Source organism: Balaenoptera acutorostrata, chromosome 11, assembly GCF_949987535.1.
Source record: "Balaenoptera acutorostrata chromosome 11, mBalAcu1.1, whole genome shotgun sequence".
In the NCBI taxonomy this organism is placed as follows: Eukaryota; Metazoa; Chordata; class Mammalia; order Artiodactyla; family Balaenopteridae; genus Balaenoptera; species Balaenoptera acutorostrata.
In genome coordinates this window covers 12543581-12562296 of record NC_080074.1, presented here as the reverse complement: position 1 = coordinate 12562296, position 18716 = coordinate 12543581, and the positions used below count along the sequence as shown (strand labels likewise).

General features: G+C 49.4%; 1 protein-coding gene across 1 annotated transcript; it reads right to left on the bottom strand.

The window, feature by feature from the left end:
- Positions 1 to 8148: 8148 nt before the first annotated feature.
- On the bottom strand, positions 8149 to 18192 carry MB (myoglobin). Its single transcript, XM_007165704.2, has 3 exons — positions 18012 to 18192; positions 12278 to 12500; positions 8149 to 8835 (listed from the first exon to the last, which is right to left on the bottom strand). The coding sequence occupies exons 1-3, from the start codon at positions 18104 to 18106 to the stop codon at positions 8689 to 8691; spliced, it is 465 nt and encodes a 154-aa protein (XP_007165766.1). The 5' UTR covers positions 18107 to 18192; the 3' UTR covers positions 8149 to 8688.
- Between the last annotated feature and the right edge of the window lie 524 nt (positions 18193 to 18716).

Sequence of the window (18716 nt, the reverse complement as noted above, 5' to 3'; positions counted from 1 at the left end):
GATAAACTTCTGCCCATCCTTCAAGACCCGGCGTGCCTGATCCCCTCTAGGCAATATTGATTTTGTCTCTCCTCTCTGCTTATCACTGTACCCTGTAGACACCTCCGTGCCCCTCTCTCTCTTCCCCTCCTCCCTGCCCCCCACTCCCACCAGACTGCAAATGAAACTGGAGATTTTGTCTTATTCCTTTTTACTTTTACTTCCTTATTACTTTTTGTTGTTGAACGGTCTAATTTTATTTATTTATTTATTTGGCCTCATCTGGAGGCTTGTGGGATCTTAGCTCACCAACCCGGGATTGAACCCAAGCCCTCAGCAGTGAGAGCACAGAGTCCTAACTACTGGACCACCTGGGAATTCCCTGAACGGTCTAATGTAAACATGACATTGCTCTGAGACTGAGCCACACGAGTCTCCAAGTTTATTAGGGCTGCACCCAGTTAGTGGTACATTCATTTGTGCTCAGATATAGGTTTCTCTTTGGTGTTGTGACCTTTACCTGTGTACATGTGCAATCATGTTGATGACCATCTAGCTTAGAACCGATCCATGCACTTTCTGAAGTTTAACTATTACCTAACTGTGACGTGACTTTGATGAATATCCTCCCCTCCACTTACTGCCCCAGCCTCCTATGCTCCCGTTCTGAATACCCGAACAGCTGGCCCCATAGCAGAGGCCCAGTGATTATCAGAGGACAGAGGACCAGTGATTATCAATACCGCCAGGTGATACCCCCTCTTTATAACAAACATTTGCTAACATCCCCTTTGCTATCCTAAAATGAAGCTCATCCATAATATAACCTACTATTGATACATCCATAATTTAAAAAATTCAATATCATATCTGAACTATAATATGTATAAAGATAAAAAGAAAGTTTTTTTTATGAGAAAATAAAATGCTTTTCAATATTTAAATGCTTGGGCGTAATGGCACCAGAGGACACGTGGAGCAGTTTGATGTTTGCACCTATTCAACAGAACCGCCCCCTTTGCAATACCTACCAGAGCAGGTGTGTTGGGTGGCTGACTGCATAGTCAGGACAGGCTGGGCTAGGCTGCAATGACAAACACTTCAGGCATCTCCCAAATCCTCAAGGTGATTTCTCACTCACACTTCACGTTCAGTGTGGTTGGCAGGACCTCTGCTCTTCCCTGATACCCAGCTGGACCACAGAGACTCCCTCCAGACCCTGCACGTTCATGGCCGCTGTGACCGTGGAGGGATGTGGAGAATACTCACTGGCTCTTAAAACCTCCACCGGAAATGACGCATATCCCCTCGCATTTCATTGGCTACACAAAACTTAACGTGTACCTAACTTGAAACATCCTACCTTGTGCCTGAAAGGAGGGGCACCCAGAGTACTTACATCCGTGATGATGGTCACAGCCACAGAACCCCACGGTGGCACTGCTGTGAGGAGTGCCATTTACTGAAATGGTGAACAAGACTTGGAAAGTTCCCAAGTCAAAAAACTTTTTTTCGGGCTTCCCTGGTGGCGCAGTGGTTGAGAATCCGCCTGCCAATGCAGGGCACACGGGTTCATGCCCCGGTCCGGGAAGATACCACATGCTGCGGAGCAACTGGGCCCATGAGCCACAACTACTGAGCCTGCGCGTCTGGAGCCTGCGCTCCGCAACAAGAGAGGCCACGATAATGAGAGGCCCGCGCACCGCGATGAAGAGTGGCCCCAGCTCGCCGCAGCCAGAGAAAGCCCTCGCACAGAGACGAAGACCCAACACAGCCATAAATAAATAAATAAATAAATTTAAAAAAAAACAAAAAACAAAAAACTTTTTTTCAATGTACACAGTAGTTGTATTCTTGGAACATTTGATGTATTTTTGAACAGTTCAAAGATAATGTATGTATAAGTAAAATTTATAAGTTCTAGAGTTCGGGTCAAGAACGTGGGATAAATCTTCCTTGTGTGTTTTTCCTGCACATTCTAGAACACCCAGCATGCCTCCTTCTCCCCTCCCCCCACTAAATGTCAGTATCCTCTTCACTGCAAAAAACACTCCCACAAATACCCAAAATGCCCCTATAGGGGACAATATATGTGCCCCACTGAGAGCCACTGATCTAGGCTAGTGGTTGGGACAAACCTTTTCCAACAGAATAGCCTTATTTGGCTTATTTCTAGTGAAATATCATCAGAATCTAAATATACACCTTGGCTGAAACTACCACCGCTCTAGCTGAGGCAAGGATGCCCATTCTGCCCTACACCTGCCATAAACACCCCCCCCCCCCGCCCACACCTGTCAGAAGACCCTGAGTCCCCAGTGCTCAAAACCTGGGGCTTCAAATAGCCCAGTTTCATAATCCACTAGGCCCACAGACTCACCTCTTCCCTGTGGTGAGCGGGGGCCATCCTGCCCTTTGAGTGTATCGGATAATTCACGGGAAAACTTTGGATGAGGTGGTTGAAGTCTACATTCACCACGATGGAGGGAAAGGTCACCAGCCAGAATGGGAAACATTCTCTACCTCGGACAAGATACTCATCTTCCTTGAGAAAACAATATCCTTTGATAAGTGGAAGTATTTCCAGCAAAGATCCTGTTCTAAATGTGGTGACAGAGGTTCAGTATTTTGTTTCTATTTCTGTGGAAAATGCCACACAGAAAGAGTTTTTATATCCGTGGGGAATGTATATATATATATACCTATGTGGTTGGACCAAAGCAACAGAATTGATGCAGGTCAATAGAGGTGAAGTTTTTGTGGCTCTGTTTTTAAAAGATGTACCTTTCACTTGCTAGGGGACAAAAAATGAAGTGTGTTTGGGGGTGGGGAGGGAAAAAGAGAGAGAGAGGGAGTGCACACAAAGAAAAATAAAATGTAAGATATAATTTAAATTATGGATAAAATGGCAAATGTGTGTGTGATGTCTGGTAGGCTTTATGAAGCCTGGCCGCTCACTTTTCTTTTTTTTTTTTTTTTGTCTTGTTTATGGCTTCCTTTGCTGTGCAAAAGCTTTTAAGTTTAATTTGGTCCCATTTGTTTATTTTTGTTTTAATTTTCATTACTCTAGGAGGTGGGTCAAAAAAGATGTTGCGAGAGAGAAACGACTTAAATATTCATCAGTAAGGGAATGAGTAAATCACAGTGTTACTTCCATACAAAATAAAAAGAGACAGTTAGGGCTTCCCTGGTGGCGCAGTGGTTGAGAATCTGCCTGCCAATGCAGGGGACACGGGTTTGAGCCCTGGTCTGGGAAGATCCCACATGCCGCGGAGCAACTGGGCCCGTGAGCCACAACTACTGAGCCTGAGCGTCTGGAGCCTCTGCTCCGCAACAAGAGAGGCCGCGATAGTGAGAGGCCCGCGCACAGCGATGAAGAGTGGCCCCCACTCGCTGCAACTGGAGAAAGCCCTCACACAGAAATGAAGACCCAACACAGCCAAAAATAAAAATAATAAATAAATAATAAATAAAAAATTAAGGAAAAAAAAAAGAGACAGTTATTAAAAAAGAATGTGTTGGGAGAACGGGGGGTGATAAATTAGGAATTTGGGATTAACATATACACACTACTATAAATAAAACAGGTAAACAACAAGGACCTACTGTATAGCACAGGGAACTACACTCAATATCTCGTAATAACCTATAATGGAAAAGAATCTGAAAAAGAATATATATATACACACACACACAAACACAATATATATATATATAGATATAACTGAATCACTTTGCTGTACATCTGAAACTAACACAACATCGTAAATCAACTATATTTCAATAAAAATTTTAAAAAACAATGTTGCTCTTTTTTTTTTTAACATCTTTATTGGAGTATAATTGCTTTACAATGGTGTGTTAGTTTCTGCTTTATAACAAAGTGAATCAGCTATACGTATACATATATTGTCGTCACCTGATGCCTCCAGCTCTGCTCAGTTAAAGTGTGCTAAGTCGAGCACAAATGAGTCATCGTGCACACAGCTGTTCACAGTTTAACACTTAGCCTTTCCCAGATCTTACCCAAGCTCTGATTTCTTTTATGTCCTCTCCAACTTCTCAGCCTGGCTCCACCCCAAAAGCCACAGTCCCAGGCAGAGACATTAGAGCTGGTTTTTAGGGCCCAAAGAGGTCACCTTGGCTGTCCTGGGGGTGTGAGTCCCGTGGATCTCAGAGCAGCAGGTCAAAGGGACTAAAGGTCGAGATCAGACCTCACAACGGAGGAGTTAGACAGATGTTCACACCCTCAGACTCACGCATACAGCTGCACACACTCTCGGCACCCTCACAGAGACGACACACACACACAGATGCACAGACCTCAACCTCAGGAACCAGATATTCAGAACCAGGCTCCACTGATGCCTCCTGATCCTAATGTTTACAATGTTTTACAGTTTACAACATGCCATCATGTCCAGGAGAGAAGTAGGGCGGCCTCGCTCCCATCTTCAGCTCACACTGTTTGAGTTGCCATGATGGAGTGGGCATTGGGCGAGGGGGTAGGTATGCAAAGATAAACAAAACTGAGGGGACCCCTACCCTCTCTGTCCAATAGGGGAGAGACAAAAAGCCAAAGGAAACAAAACAAGGGAGAAAAACCAAAGTCATAATTATAAATTGTTGTAAAGATGTCCACTTCTGGAAGTATGGCAGACTAGATAGTGTGAAATACAATCCTAATACCTCAATGATTCTGGATAAAAAAATACTTGAAAAACTGGAAGAAATGTATAACTGTGCAAGCAAGAAAATAAGGAAAATTCTGAATGCAAAATAGCCACGTGGCGGAAAATAGGAAAGAGTCATGGAGGACAGTTTGAGCCCATGTAAAAAACATCTCATGGGGATTCCAGAAGGACATAATAGATAATAGATATGCAGGAAAGGCGACACTTGAAGAGATATTTTATATATAAAAATCCTATTGGGACTTTCCTGGTGGCGCAGTGGTTGGGAATCTGCCTGCCAATGCAGTAGACACGGGTTTGAGCCCTGGTCCAGAAAGATCCCACATGCAGCAGAGCAACTAAGCCCGTGCGCCACAGCTACTGAGCCTGCGCTCTAGAGCCCGCGAGCCACAACTACTGAACCCACGTGCCACAACTACTGAAGCCCGCGCGCCTAGAGCCCGTGCTCCGCAACAAGAGAAGCCACTGCAATGAGAAGCCCGTGCAGCACAACGAAGAGTAGCCCCTGCTCGCCGCAACTAGAGAAAGCCTGAGCAGCAACTAAGACCCAATGCAGCCAAAATATAAATAATAAATAAATTAATTAATTTTTTTAAAAAATACACTTAAAATCCTATTGGCTGTGTTTCTCTGGAGAATTCTGACTAATAAGCCATCTCCGAGACTAGTCCCTGTGACTGGACCACCACCCTATCTCCTCAGATTCCTCAGGGCTCAGCCTTCCCATCTCCGTACTCCCAGAGCCCTAAGCCCATGAGCTCCCCAAAGATGGGGCCAGGCCTGTGGGCTTCACCAGGGCGCCCCAGAGTGAGCCCAGAGCCTGGTATGTTGCAGCCCTCAGTAGATATTTGTCTAATGAATACATTTCCCTGCTACCTTCAAGACCTAGCACAGATTCTTTTTTTTTTTTTTGGCCATGCTGTGGGGTATGTGGGATCCCAGTTCCCCCGTCCAGGGACCAAACCTGCGCCCCCTGTGGTGGAAGTGTGGATTCCAGATTCTTTCCTTCTCACTCCCACGCCACAGAAGCTTCACGAAGGAGGAGACCATGTTTACCTTATTTGAAGCTGGGACCCCTAGTCCCAACCTGGGTGGGACCTGGCACATAATATTTGCTCAAGAAATATTCGTTAGATCAATGCAGAATATGTACCATTGCAGGATCACATTTAAAAAATATTAGCCTATATATTCCCCTGGGATTTCCTTTCCTCCTTTGCTCTTTCCTTTTAAGACAGCAAGGCATTTCTGTGCCCAGGCCTCAAGAAAGGATGTAACAGCTGAAAGCAAGAAAAATGTATCCCTTGTCTGGATTTGCAGATTCAAAAGCTCAGACCTGAGAGGAACAGAGAGAACACACAGAAAGGGCAAAAGATTTCGAGGAAATCATGAGGCATCCCTGCTGCCCGGCTGGAAAATCATTTTCTGAACCATCAGAAGGAAAGGACTTGAAAAGGAAATAAGATTGCAGTTGGTGGCGGTTCCCAAAGAAAGTGGTTCTGTCTCTGCTGGGGGCCACTGCTAGCTCAGAGAGCGCCCTTGTGTGAATGAGGAAAAGGCACCCTTTCCAGGTGCACAGCTTGGCAACTGGATCACAGACCGGATCTAGCCTTATTAGCCCCTCCCGCACCCCAGCCAGGCACCCATGTGCAGTGCACACCCCATATAACCGTACAGGGAAGCCAGGCACAAGCTCTGCTAATCCCTGCCAGAAGCAGAGAAAGCTCAAACAGGCCTGTAGGGTCTGAACAGAGGAAACCTGTGCTTCATGTCCCAGGCAGAGCTGAATGGGGCTGGGGCGGGTCCCTGGAAAGAAGTGGTGTCAGGCAGAAGGAGCCTTGGGCAGCCTCAGAATTTCCATAAGTGCCTGATGGGGGCAATAACTGAAGACCAGGTGGGGTGCAGCATCCCTGAGGATACTGTTGGGGACAGATGACAGCAATGACCAGATTGCCACCTCCCTGCCTATACACACTACAACCTGGCACATGTAAGCTTCTTGGAATTAATTAGTCAAAACCCCAGGGACATTTGGATTGGGGGAGAAACCTCAAAGAGACTGAGATTAAGTTGCTGCCACCCAGCCACAATGAGGATTCCAAATAAAAATTCAGTTGAGTTGTAGAAAAAAAGAAGTTACCCTTTTTGCACGTCAAAGGTATAAACAGATCTTTACCTGCTGTGCTCCAGAAATATTTGTTGAACGAATACTTAATGTGTGTGACAAATGCCTGGTACTTCTCTGAGACCCTGATTTTTATTCTGCCCTGATTTAATTATCAGAGCACATCATCTCCCTGACTAGATTATCAATTGCTTGAGGGCAGGGACCAGATTATTCCACTTTAGATCCTGCACACGTATCCTATACAGAAGTGTTCCTTGCCTGGGCATTCAATGGAGTAACTATATAAATGCATGGAATTTTTCTCCAGGCTCCAGATCAAAAAGCTCCCCTCCTCCTGTTTTCCCCTCCCCTCCTCTCTCAACTTCTCAGATAGCATAAGAATTCCCAATCCCAAAGCCTGGAGCAGAGCGGGAGGAGGGGGACTTTTACTCTGTCCTCCGACGCTGCAGCACAGCCTGATAAATGAGCCCGTTAGGATTTGAGACATGTCTGTTTCTGAAGATGGGTTCTGGCCTGTTCAGTGGCCATGAACCTTGGCGCAGTCTGAGGTTTGGGGCGGGGAGGTCGGGCTCATCACAGGGGTCTGGCCACTTGAGGGCAGGGGGCACTAGGTTGCCTGTCCTGGGAGCCCATGGAGATGTATGGGGCCGAGGACTTGGGCATCTTGGGTGCTCTTCAAGTTCCTCTCGGCTTGGGTCCCCACCATGACCCAGACCACCAGACCCCTGTCTGTAGCCTCTGCTCCAGCCTGCTTCCTGGCTGCTGCGGTCACATGCCAAGGTTTTATTCTGAGTCCCTGGAGCGAAATTTACACATTCTGCCTATGCGGTTGGCCTTTGTAGACAGGGATTGTGTCTCTTGGCCTGTGTTGGTAAGTTATTCCCCATGCGTCTGTCCTTGCTCTGTGGCCAGAAGGTCAGCGCCTGCCAGCGGCTGGCCGCCTAGCTGTCTCCCCAGCTGGAGTCCCTGCCAGCTTCCAGGCCACACATTAAACCCAGCTCTGCCACTTACTAACCAGTATCCTTGAGTTCATTACCTAAGTTGTGGTACCCACAATGACCATCTTCCCCTGATTCTGCATCTTCTGCTCTGGGCTCACACAGCCCCGGGCTCCTGGCACAGATCGACTGCTCGCTGCCCCCACCAGACAAGGCTCTGCCCTCCATCGCCCAGTGCCCAGCACTGACCCTGCCACTGAGTGGTGGCTCTGCCTCCTGCCCATCCTCCTCCCTCCCTCCCCTCCTCCTCCCCATAAGGCTCTCTGCACACACAATCCCATCATGGCCTTTTCTCCCTCTGAACCCCCCCTTCACTTGCTCCAGGGGATGAAAAACACCAGGCAGAGTCTATGGCATGCGAGTCTTTTATTAAGCCAGGTGAGTCACTCCATCACCTGAGAAGGTACACTTATGTTCCAGACACCACGCATCCCAGGGGCTGGGTGTGGCTGTCCAGCCCAGCCCAGACCTTCTCAGTGCAAGGGGGGCATTCTGCTTTCTTCTCGGGGTGAGGTGATGGATCAGAGAATTACGGCTGGAGTTTAGGTTGACAGTTTGGATTAGGGATTTAAGGTGAGGTTGGAAGGAACTGGGTTGGAATTTAGGTGAAAGGCGAATTGAGTGTGACCCAAACTGCCGGCCACAGTGAGGAGAGCCAAGCTTCTCCTGGTTACCAAGCTGACGACCTTCCACAGGAAACCCGGTCCCCAGGCACGTGAAACCACTTGAACAAACCCTCATCCCCCTCCCTGCCCCCAGCGCCTCCGCATCTCCCACCCGCCTCTCACAAACAAAGCAGGCACTCAGAAGCAAACCCTACAGCTACACAAGATTAAGTCCCCTCCCTCCCTGCCCAGGTGGGTGGGGAGAGGGGCATGGGGGGTGGGGCTTAGCCCTGGAAGCCCAGCTCCTTGTACTTGGCTGCGATGTCCTTCCGGAACAGTTCCAGGGCCTTGTTCATGGCTGCCTGGGCGTCGGCACCAAACTCTGCAGGATGCCTGCTGTGCAGAACATGGATGATGGCGTCCGAGATGAACTGCAGGGACAGGGGCAGAGGGGTACTGGTCACGGGCAGGACAAGCCAGGGGCCAGATGGGAATCAGCCCGAACCCATCTTCTCTTTATTCCAGGGTTGTTGTTTATTGAGCACTTACTATACATCAGGCATGCGGCTGAGCAGCCTCCATGGATTAACTCCTTTAATCCCTACAACCCTGTGAGACAGGTACAGATGGGGAAACGGAGGCCCATCTTGGTACAGCTCAGTTGTGCTCAGCTCGAGGACCCAACCTCGGAAAGGAAGGGAAATGCTCCTATTCCATGGTTTTATCCAGGATTTGGCACTCAGAAAATCTAGAAAGAAACTATTTCCATTTGTGTGTATTTAGTTTTTGCGTTTAATGGCTTAGGATGGAGATTGCTTTAAATAGCCTTTTTGGGGTTTGGGCAGGGGGTCAGAACATCATATTTTCTGTGCCAAGCACAGAGCTGGTACTCAGAAGTATATAGGTGGGAGGGAAGGAGAGAAGGGAAGAGGAAAGGGATCAAGCCTACAACTCAGCCCCAGGACCAACTGTATCTTACACCAGCCTCACCATCACTGTTTGCTTTACCATCCACAATGTCATTACCAGGAAAATGGACACAGGCATCTCTACAGCACGGGGCTGCTTTAGGGACTGAAAGATCTTGTGTCTCTAAGAAGCTACTGTGCTTTTTCAACGGTTCAGAAAGATTTGATGCCAATCACTACCCTGGCCTGTGGTCAAAGGGTGTCATTTTACAGAGGCCCACACTGAGGTCACGTAGCAAGTGGACCCAGGGGATCGTGGACAAATGACAGCCAGAGCCAGGGACAGAGACAGAGAGGGCACCGCGGTTGGGTTTGCCCATTTTCTCCGGCGCCGGGGGTGCAAGTGGCCAAAAGCAGGGTGGGGTTGGGTGAGTGGGGGGGAGCATATACTGAGGGCGGCCTCAGAAGCACAAATGTCAACATCTAGTAAACCCTGCTTGGCTCAGAAACAGGGAGAGCTCCACAAACACGTGCTGCTGGCCATCGATTTGGACATGTGTTTAATTCCCTTTTAATGTCATAAACACAACAAAACGAAGTGGGGGGAGGGACTGACGTCAGCAAGCCCTGCCCATGGAGAACTTAGAGACCCAAGTTCCAGGCCCAGCTCCCTGACTTCCATGTGTGACCTCACCTGTAAAATAGGGGCTCGTGACCCCATTAGGTCCCCCCACTCAGTTTTCCTGGGTCAGTGGCAGAGCCACAAATACTTAGAAAATTGTGGGCTGGGCAGCTGGAAGATTGAGTAAAGATAGTTGTTTTTAGCACCCAGCGCCCTCTGTGCCCCCTCACTCACAGGTGAGAAGGAGAAATTTCTTATGAAGAGCACAGACGAAGGTTCCATAGTGAGGGAAAGAGCAGACATGGGGCTCTGTCTTAATTCTTTTGCAGGGATTATGCAGTAAATTAAACCTGTTTTAAGTAGACCTGGGCTCTAGTCTGCTAGCTGGTAGTGCTACCTTGGCTGTATCATTTTCCCTCTCTGAGCCGGTCTGCTCATCCCTAGAGAGGGGATCCATCATTCAAGTTGTGTTGTAAACACCTCCACATGCCACTGGGGTTCAGATAGAGGAGGAGCCAGGGTCTGCCCTTGAGGAGCTCGTGTCCCAGCCAGGAGACAGCTGGGTAAAGAGACAAATTACAATACAGCCGGGCAGGCGCCATGGCAGCGATGAGGATAAATGCCTTCGCAGCGGAGGGCTGGCAGATGGAGCAGCTGACTGCCACATGGGCCAGGACAGAGGAGGTGGCTTCTGAGCTGGGCCTTGGAGGATGAACAGGGATTTGCCAAGAGAAGATGGGAAGGGCAGGGACCACTGCTCGTGCAGAATCTCAGATGCAGGACCCGCTCCTCATGTCTGGGGTGCTGAGATGGGCAGGCAGGATTGTTTGTGTGTGACTTGGGGGAGCAGGTAGGGGTGCAGGGTGGTGAGGCTGAAGAGGATGGTGGTGGTGGTTGTTCATGGGAGATGCTGTGCCACAAGGGATTAAGAGCTTGGGTTCCAGAGTACCATAGATCAGATTGTACCTCCTGGTTTATAAGCTGGGTGACCTGGGGCAAGCTGCTTAACCTCTCTGAGCCTTCAGTTTCCAAATCAGTAAAATGGGGATGAGAAGAGTACCTACCTGGGGAAGAGAATGCTAACTGCCTGCCCAATGTCCATTTTCTCCTTCTTCCTTGTAAGAGAACACTAGTTGTATTTGGAGTGGTAATAGGCTACATTTCCCAGCTTTCCATGCAGATAGATGTGGTCTTGTAACTAACTTCTGGCCAATGAAATGTAAAAAGCATTGTTGGATGAGATTTCCAGGGCTCCTTAAAAGAGAGACTTCCTCTCTTCCTCTTGCTCTGTTTGGAATATGGACCAGACGGCTGGAGCTCCAGCAGCTATCTTGGACCACGAGTCAACTTTGAGGGTGGACACCACATGCCAAGGATGGCAACACAGAAAGAACCTGCATCCCTGGTGACTATGGGGCTTCCATACCAGCTCTGGGCTCCCTACCTCTGAACTTCTTTTATGTGAGAGGGAAAGAAAACACTGAATGCAATTCCTATGTTCATGGGGAAATCGTGAGAATTCCATGCAGTGACCCAGGCAAATAGCTTATTATGGCCCATCCTAACTGGGAGCTATCATAATTATCCTTACCTTTACTGCTGCACCAACCTGCCTGCTGCTCCCATCCCCAGGGTTGATATCCACAGGATCCTTTATCCCCCAGAACCCTAGTGTTCCCTCTTGCCACATCCCCTCCTCCCACTGGTTCTAGACATAGGACTCGAAGCTCAGGCTCTCCCCAGCCCACCCAACTTCTCAGCCCATCACAGGGGGTTCAAACCAATTGCTTATGCCTCTGACACCTGAGGCTTTCTCTCTTCATCTGTAAAGATGTAGGAACTAATAATTCCCACCCGGAATTGAGCCCCAGTTGCTGAACTCCTGCCAACGAGACCTGTATGTCTCCGACTCCCAGTGTCACAGGGATTAGGAGCCGGGTTTCAGGAGGAATAGAGACCTAGTCTGAATCCTGGTTCTGCCATTTGCTGCTTCTGTGACCAGGGACAAGCTACTTAACCTTTCTGTGCCTCAGTTTCCTCATCTGTCGAGTGGGTGTGATAATGGTACCTACCTGTGGAGAGAATGCAAGTTGTGCATCCCATATCCACTTCCTCCTTGGTAACAAGATACTAATTTGGGGGAGAAATATGTTGACTCTCAATGACCCAGGAGGAAGGCAAAGTGGGTGGCAACCCACTTTACAGATGAGGAAACGGGGGAACAAAGAGGAACGACATAGGTCACCCAGCAAGTTAGTGGCTGAGCTGGGACTTGAACCCAAATTTCATGCCCTTGAGGCCTCTCCTTCCATCCTCCCAGCCGCCCCCGGTCCCGCTGCCCACCTCCAGGTACTTGATGGGGATCTTGTGCTTGGTGGCATGCGACTGGGCCAGGGGCTTCAGCTCCGCCTCATGATGCCCCTTCTTCTTGAGGATGCCCCCCAGGGCGGTGAGCACAGTGTTGCCATGCTTCTTCAGGTCTTCTGAGGCCTTCATCTCAGCCTCTGTCTTCAGGTGCTTGAACTTGTCAAATTTCTCCAGGGTCTCGGGATGACCCTTAAAGAGCCTGTGGGCACAAGGAGGTCTGGAGTCAGATGCAGGGGGTCTGGAGGTGGCCAGACCTGAGTTCAAGCCCACGCTCTCCCAGCTCCCAGCTGTGTGACCTTGGGCAACTCACTTCACCTCTCTGTGCCTCAGCCTCCTCATCCAAGGAATGGAGATAACGAGTCCCTCCTTATAGAAGCGTGAGGATTAAATGAGATAGTATATGCTGAGGACCACACAAGAAGTGTATAAATGCTTGCTATTATTAAATATTTTTATCATCATCTTCTTCTTATTCATTGTTACAGTGAAAGGCAGGAAAGAAAGACATCTCTGCGTTGCACCTGGCTTCACCCCCATTTCCTCTAAGCTGTTGGGAGCATAGATGACTAAATGGCATCACAGTGGTGCAGGGAAAAGGGGGAGCACTGGGGCCAAAGGACCTGGATTTGTTGAGCACCCGCTGTGTGCCAGGTCCGTGCTAGGCTCTGCACCTGCGCTTCCCTTTAGGGACATATTATTCCCACTTTACAGATGAGAGAACAGAGGCTAAGAAGTGTGAAGTCCTAGCTCAACATCACACGGCCAGGGTGCAGAAGAGCCAGACTGAAATCAGGTCTGAGTGACTCAAAAAGTAGCCCATGCAGGGGACCATCTCTGCAGCTTCCTGCCTGGGGATCGCCCTTTGGCTTCTTAAATACTTCTGGCTCCAGGAGACTCACTACTACCTGTGAGAGCCATTCCAGTCTGAGCTCAGAAACCTCAGAAAGCTCTTGCTTATTTTGCTCTGACTCCCTGCACCTCCCTGGCCCCTCACAGTACCGATGGTGAGGGTCCCTGGTGGGAGCCACCACTAAGACCAGGTCCCAGCTCCTGCCAGGGTTCCAGTGAGCTGGCCACAGTGATCTGAGCAGCCACCTGTTGCCTTGGACCTCAGTCTTTCCTGCTGCGGAAAGGTGGAGGTTGGTTAAAGGGAGTCATACCTGCCACCTGGGCGGGAGTGATTTTCCCCATTTCACTCATGGGCAAACGGAAGACCACAGAGGTAGGTGACTTGCCCAGGGTCACATGTCTGGTCAGTGGCAGAGCCCAGACACAAACCCACATGAATGGTTCCGTAACTCACGTTCTCTCCCTTGTGTCGCACCCTGAAACCTCTGCAGGAGTGACCCTGTCTGCCCTGACTTCCCCTTCTCCTGTCTAATGGCTTCAGTTCTTTTAAAAGTTCCTCTTTTGTAGCTTCCTGGCTTTGCGACACCCTTAAACCTAACTGTGAACACACTCCAGTGTGCACAAGTATCTCATGGCACACACCCATACTCACAGGGGCGTGCACACACACGCACATGCATGCACGACGTAGCACGGACGGGAAGCGCTCCCTTTCCCAGGGGGCGTATCCCTCCCGCTTCCCCAGAACACTCAGGGCTGTCCACAGCCATGCCCAATGTCACCACCTCATCTGGGGCGCCGGCCAAACCTTGTACATCACTGACAGTTCATCCCTGGCACCTTTCACACAAGGGTCCCTGAGCTCCTGACTATTATTATCTGGTGACAATGATCCTTGAACTCCTGCCTGACAGATGCAAGACCCAGACCCCACAGGCGAAGTCCTGAGGTCGGGACACTGGAGGAAGACTGTCTGGGGCAGAAGAGGGCCAAGGATCTGGGATCCAAGGCGGCCAGGGATCTCAAACATTTGGAGAGTTCCCTGGATGTCTGGGAGAAAGACTTCGGCACTGAGAATTATGGAAGCTGAGTTCTGGCCCCAGCTCTGCCTCCGATGTGCTGTGTGACGTTGAAGAAGTCACTTGGTTTCTCTGGGTCTTGGCGTAACTATCTGTAAACCAAAAGGGTTGGTCTAGCTGATTTCTCAGCCTGCAAGTTCTAAGGCTTGACCGCCACCTCACCCTCCACTCTCAGCACCTGCCAGCCAGAGAGAGAGCCAAGTTCGCTTTAAACAGGGCAGAAAAATTGGGCTCAGGAGAGCCCACCAGATCATCCTGGCACTGCACAGCCGCCTCCCTCTCTTGGCCCCGAGTCCTGCAGCTGGGAGCCCCCAGGGCAGCCAGAGGAGGCCATACCTGGATGTTTGTGACAGCAATTACCCGGAAAAGGAGCAGATGGAAGGCCCCCGTCCTGTAGAAACGGGTGGAGGGTTTTTCTCCAGTGTTTCAGAAGTGCTCACTTGCCTTGTGTTTTCATCCTCAATCCTATCGTCAACCTGCCTAGTTTATCACAGGTCTGCTGGCAAGTCAGAGGGAAAGGAGGCCATTTCCCAGCTGTTCTCTGAGCTGGGGCCCGATCAGACACCCACACGGAAGACAGAGGATTCTCCCAGGCCTGCACAAATCCTTCTCTGCTCTAGAACCAAAGAACCAGATGAGGATGGGAACGCATCTCTAGTGTGTCAAGACTGTGGGATGATGTAGCATAGGGGTCGAGAGCAGGCGTACTGATCCAAGTCGCCTGGATTTGAATTCCAGCTGTGGGACTTTGGGCAAGTTACTTAACCTCTTTGTTAGATGTGGTGATCATAATAATATCTACCTCATCAGGTTGTTGTGAGGCTTAAATGAGTAAATATATGTGAAACACTTAACACAGGGCCTAGCAATCACTGTGTACTCTCTATATAAATATTTGCTGTCCTCTTTACCATCTCTAGCACCATTATCACCATCACCATCATCTCCTCCATCATCATCACCATCTCCATCATCATCATCATCATCATCATCACCATCTCCATCATCATTGTCCCCACCACCATCATCATCATCGTTAGGATTGGGAATTTTTGGTTGTGTCTGTAGCTGCCATTGGGTGGCTCGGACTCTTGGGCCGTGTTTCCTCCTGGCGACATGAGACATATTGGCCACCAGCAGTGGCTTTCAAACTTTCCATGGCCTCAAAATCCTTTGTTCAAATGAAAAAATAAATAAAGCAGAAAAAATGTGGGGAAAAGAAGGAAAGGCAGGGGCCTGAAGCCCTCTCAGCAGCCTCCTCCCTCCTGAGCCCCCCCTTTCCTGGAGCCAGACTCTCCAACTGACCTTCCAGCTATTATGTTCTAGAACATAATGATCACATACTTGCAGTGAAGCCCTCAGTGTTTTATTAACAGACTCAGCTGAACAGAATTTGCCCTCTTTTATAATCAGAGGAGTGGGAGAAATGACCTTTTCAAGATGAGTAAGAAAGCCCAGGTTCAGCATCTGGAACAGAACCAAAAGGTCAGGTCTTAAAGGGGCACTTTCAGCCCTAGGAGTTTGCAGCCCCTTCTCCTTCTCTCCATGTCCCAAACACTAAGAGGGCAGAACCAGTTGGCGTGGTTTCTGCATGTCCTACAGCCTAAGACGTGACAGGCTGTTGGGCTCTCTGGGGTCTGCCAGGGGCCAGCAGTCTCCAGCATCATGTCTTGTCCCTGGCACCTGGCCCCAGGCAGTTCTCTCTGATCCACCCTGGGAAAGGAGGAGATGTTTCCCCATGACACAATACCCCAAGTCTCCTTCAAGACATCCAAGTCACTGACTTAGTGCTGGCAGCCCCCAGATCACCTGGGAAAGACTCCTGCTTGGCAAACTGGTCTCCCACCCCAGCTACCCAGCCACCTCTCCAAAAGTAAGGTAGGATCATGGAGTCAGAGAATGCCAGGGCATGAGAGCAGGCAGGGATCTCAGAGACAGTGGCAGGCAATCCCTTCACTCAGCAAATAGGGAAATGGGACCCAGAGAGGACTAGCGACTTGTCCAAGGTCACACAGCAAATGGATGGCTGAGGAGTTGATGTCAACTTTGGGGGAGCATTTTGTCCAATCAGGCAGGACCTGTTGCAACCCAAGTAGCCAACCGACAGAGACACAAGAGGAGAAAGACATAAAGGAACACCCCAAGAATCTAATCAGTTAGATTTAACAGAGAACTTGACTGTCCTCTCTCAAGTGTTTCTGGCATGAACTATTAAGGGCTCGAACTCCAGATAACAGGGCTTATGGGACTGGGCATTCTCCCCAGATTTGGGAGCTGGAGATGGGTGAAGCCCGAGGGAGGCTGAAAGGGCATCTAAGTGGGAGAAGATAACCTACTTTGGCTCATAAAGAAGGAGAAATTCATCTGTAAATTAAAGTGTGAAAGACAATCTGTTCACTGGTGGTAACTGGGGCCCACCTTCTCCCACGTGCAGAAATATTGATGTACATACATCCCATTAGGCTTTTGACCTGTGCTGCCCAGAGCATGAGAAAGGGCCAGGAGGAGGGGAGAGCTTATCACCATTTGGGGAAGAAGGCAACTGGGACATGAGATTCTATTTACAAGCCACAAGCCATTTTCTACTTAAAAAACTCAGAATTTTGTGGGGGGTTTTGTTTGTTTATTCAGGAACCCCTTGCTACAGAAGGCAAGATGTGCTTGGAGACTATTCTGAGCCCTCAAATTCAAGACATACTCAACATCAAAAGTCACTAATGGGTGGCTTCCCTGGTGGTGCAGTGGTTGGGAATCTGCCTGCCAGTGCAGGGGACACAGGTTCGAGCCTGGGTCTGGGAGGATCCCACGTGCCGCGGAGCGACTAGGCCCGTGAGCCACAATTACTGAGCCTGCGCGTCTGGAGCCTGTGCTCCGCAGCAGGAGAGGCCGCGATGGTGAGAGGCCCGCGCACCGCGATGAAGAGTGGCACCCGCTTGCCGCAACTGGAGAAAGCCCTCGCACAGAGACGGAGACCCAACACAGCCATAAGTGAATAAATAAATAGATAATTTTAAAAAAAAAAAAACTAAAAATGTACCTTTGAGGTTTAAAAAAAAAAAAAGTCACTAATGGGTCTCTGTCTTCTGTTTACTAATTATAATTCTTTAAAGGGCACAAGTCTAAGCTTCATCTATAATAGTTATTAACATCTTCTGGGACTCACTCTATGCCAGGAATTATGCTGGGCCCCCTACATGCATCATCTTATTTAATTCTTATTTCCACTCTATATCGTATATATTAGGATTTCCACCCATTTTATAGGAGAAGAAATTGAGGCTCAGAGAAGTTGTGTACCTTCTTAAAGGTCACACAGCTGCTCGGTGGCAGAGGCAGCTCTAGAACTACATATCTCATGTTGAAAGCCATGTCTTAGCCTTCACATTTTACAGACTTTAATGGACTTGTGACTCTGGGGTCATCCTTCCCTTCTCAGGTCCTTTTTGTCCTCATCCATTAGGTGAGGTGAGACAGATCTCTCAGATTTTTCTTGTTAATTCTGTCTATAATTCTAGGATACCACTTAGTGGGCTCTAGGCATCCAGGATTTGATTGTCAAGCTCCTTCCAGCTGCTGGCATAGGTGTGAGATGGATCCCCTTTCCTTTCCTGACTCCAACCTCTGACACATAAAAGCAAAGGAGAACCAAATAAGGACTTTAACAAAGTCAACTAACGCAGCCAGCTGGTCAACCCCGGGCAACCGTTCCACCTTGCAGGCGAACATTCTTGATCTTTGGGAAGGAGGTAGGTGATAGGGGAAATGGGATTTCTTCCTTTTACCTGATGAGGATATCCTGCCCATGGCCTGCGACATCAGCTTCCACCTTCGCCCAGATGTTCAGCACCAAGTGCCATTCTGCATCGCTGAGCACCATGGCACAGTCTGAAGAAGAGAGAAAGAGCGAGTGTGGGCTGACCGGGTGTCCTGGCTCCGACAGCTGGGGTTTGAGGCTGCCTGGCCCTAAAGGGTTTTTATACCTTCCCGGATGCTTGACAGAGATCACTTGACAGCTCGCTCACTCTCTCTCTCCCCCTCCCTGCACCCCCCCCCCCCCCCGCTTTCATGCAGGGGTCTAATCTTTTCATTTCTCTGGCCCTCACATGGAAGCTATTTTGAGGCAGGTGCCATTGTGGGGTGGTAGGACAACTCAGGCGTCAGGTTGGGGGGGTGGGGAGGAGCTGTGTGTGTGGAAAGAGTGGGGAGGAGGTTGGATCACCGTCTGGGCTCTCAGAGGCCAACAGAAAGAGCATGACCAAGGCTGATGCCAATGGCCTGAAACCCAACTCCCCCTGCTGTCAGCCATCCCAAGAGGACCTGTCATGTTTATTAGCCAGGGCAGCAGTCACCCTGGCTGGCCCTGGGACTGTCCTGACCCTTAGCAGTCGCTTTGTCCACCTTCTGCCCACTTTGCCAGAATGCCCTCACCCATCAGGGCAGTGGGAAGGGGCTAGATGGTTTCCTGCTTATAGCTGGGTGGACCCAGG

Bases quoted from the DNA above. Each gene is read 5' to 3' on its own strand.
- MB (XM_007165704.2), bottom strand. From the start codon at position 18,106: ATGGTGCTCAGCGATGCAGAATGGCACTTGGTGCTGAACATCTGGGCG. The intron at 12,501-18,011 runs GTAAAAGGAAGA...TTGTGCCCACAG, and splicing joins GGGCAGGATATCCTCATCAG to GCTCTTTAAGGGTCATCCCG. The intron at 8,836-12,277 runs GTGGGCAGCGGG...CTGTCCCTGCAG, and splicing joins TCCCCATCAAGTACCTGGAG to TTCATCTCGGACGCCATCAT.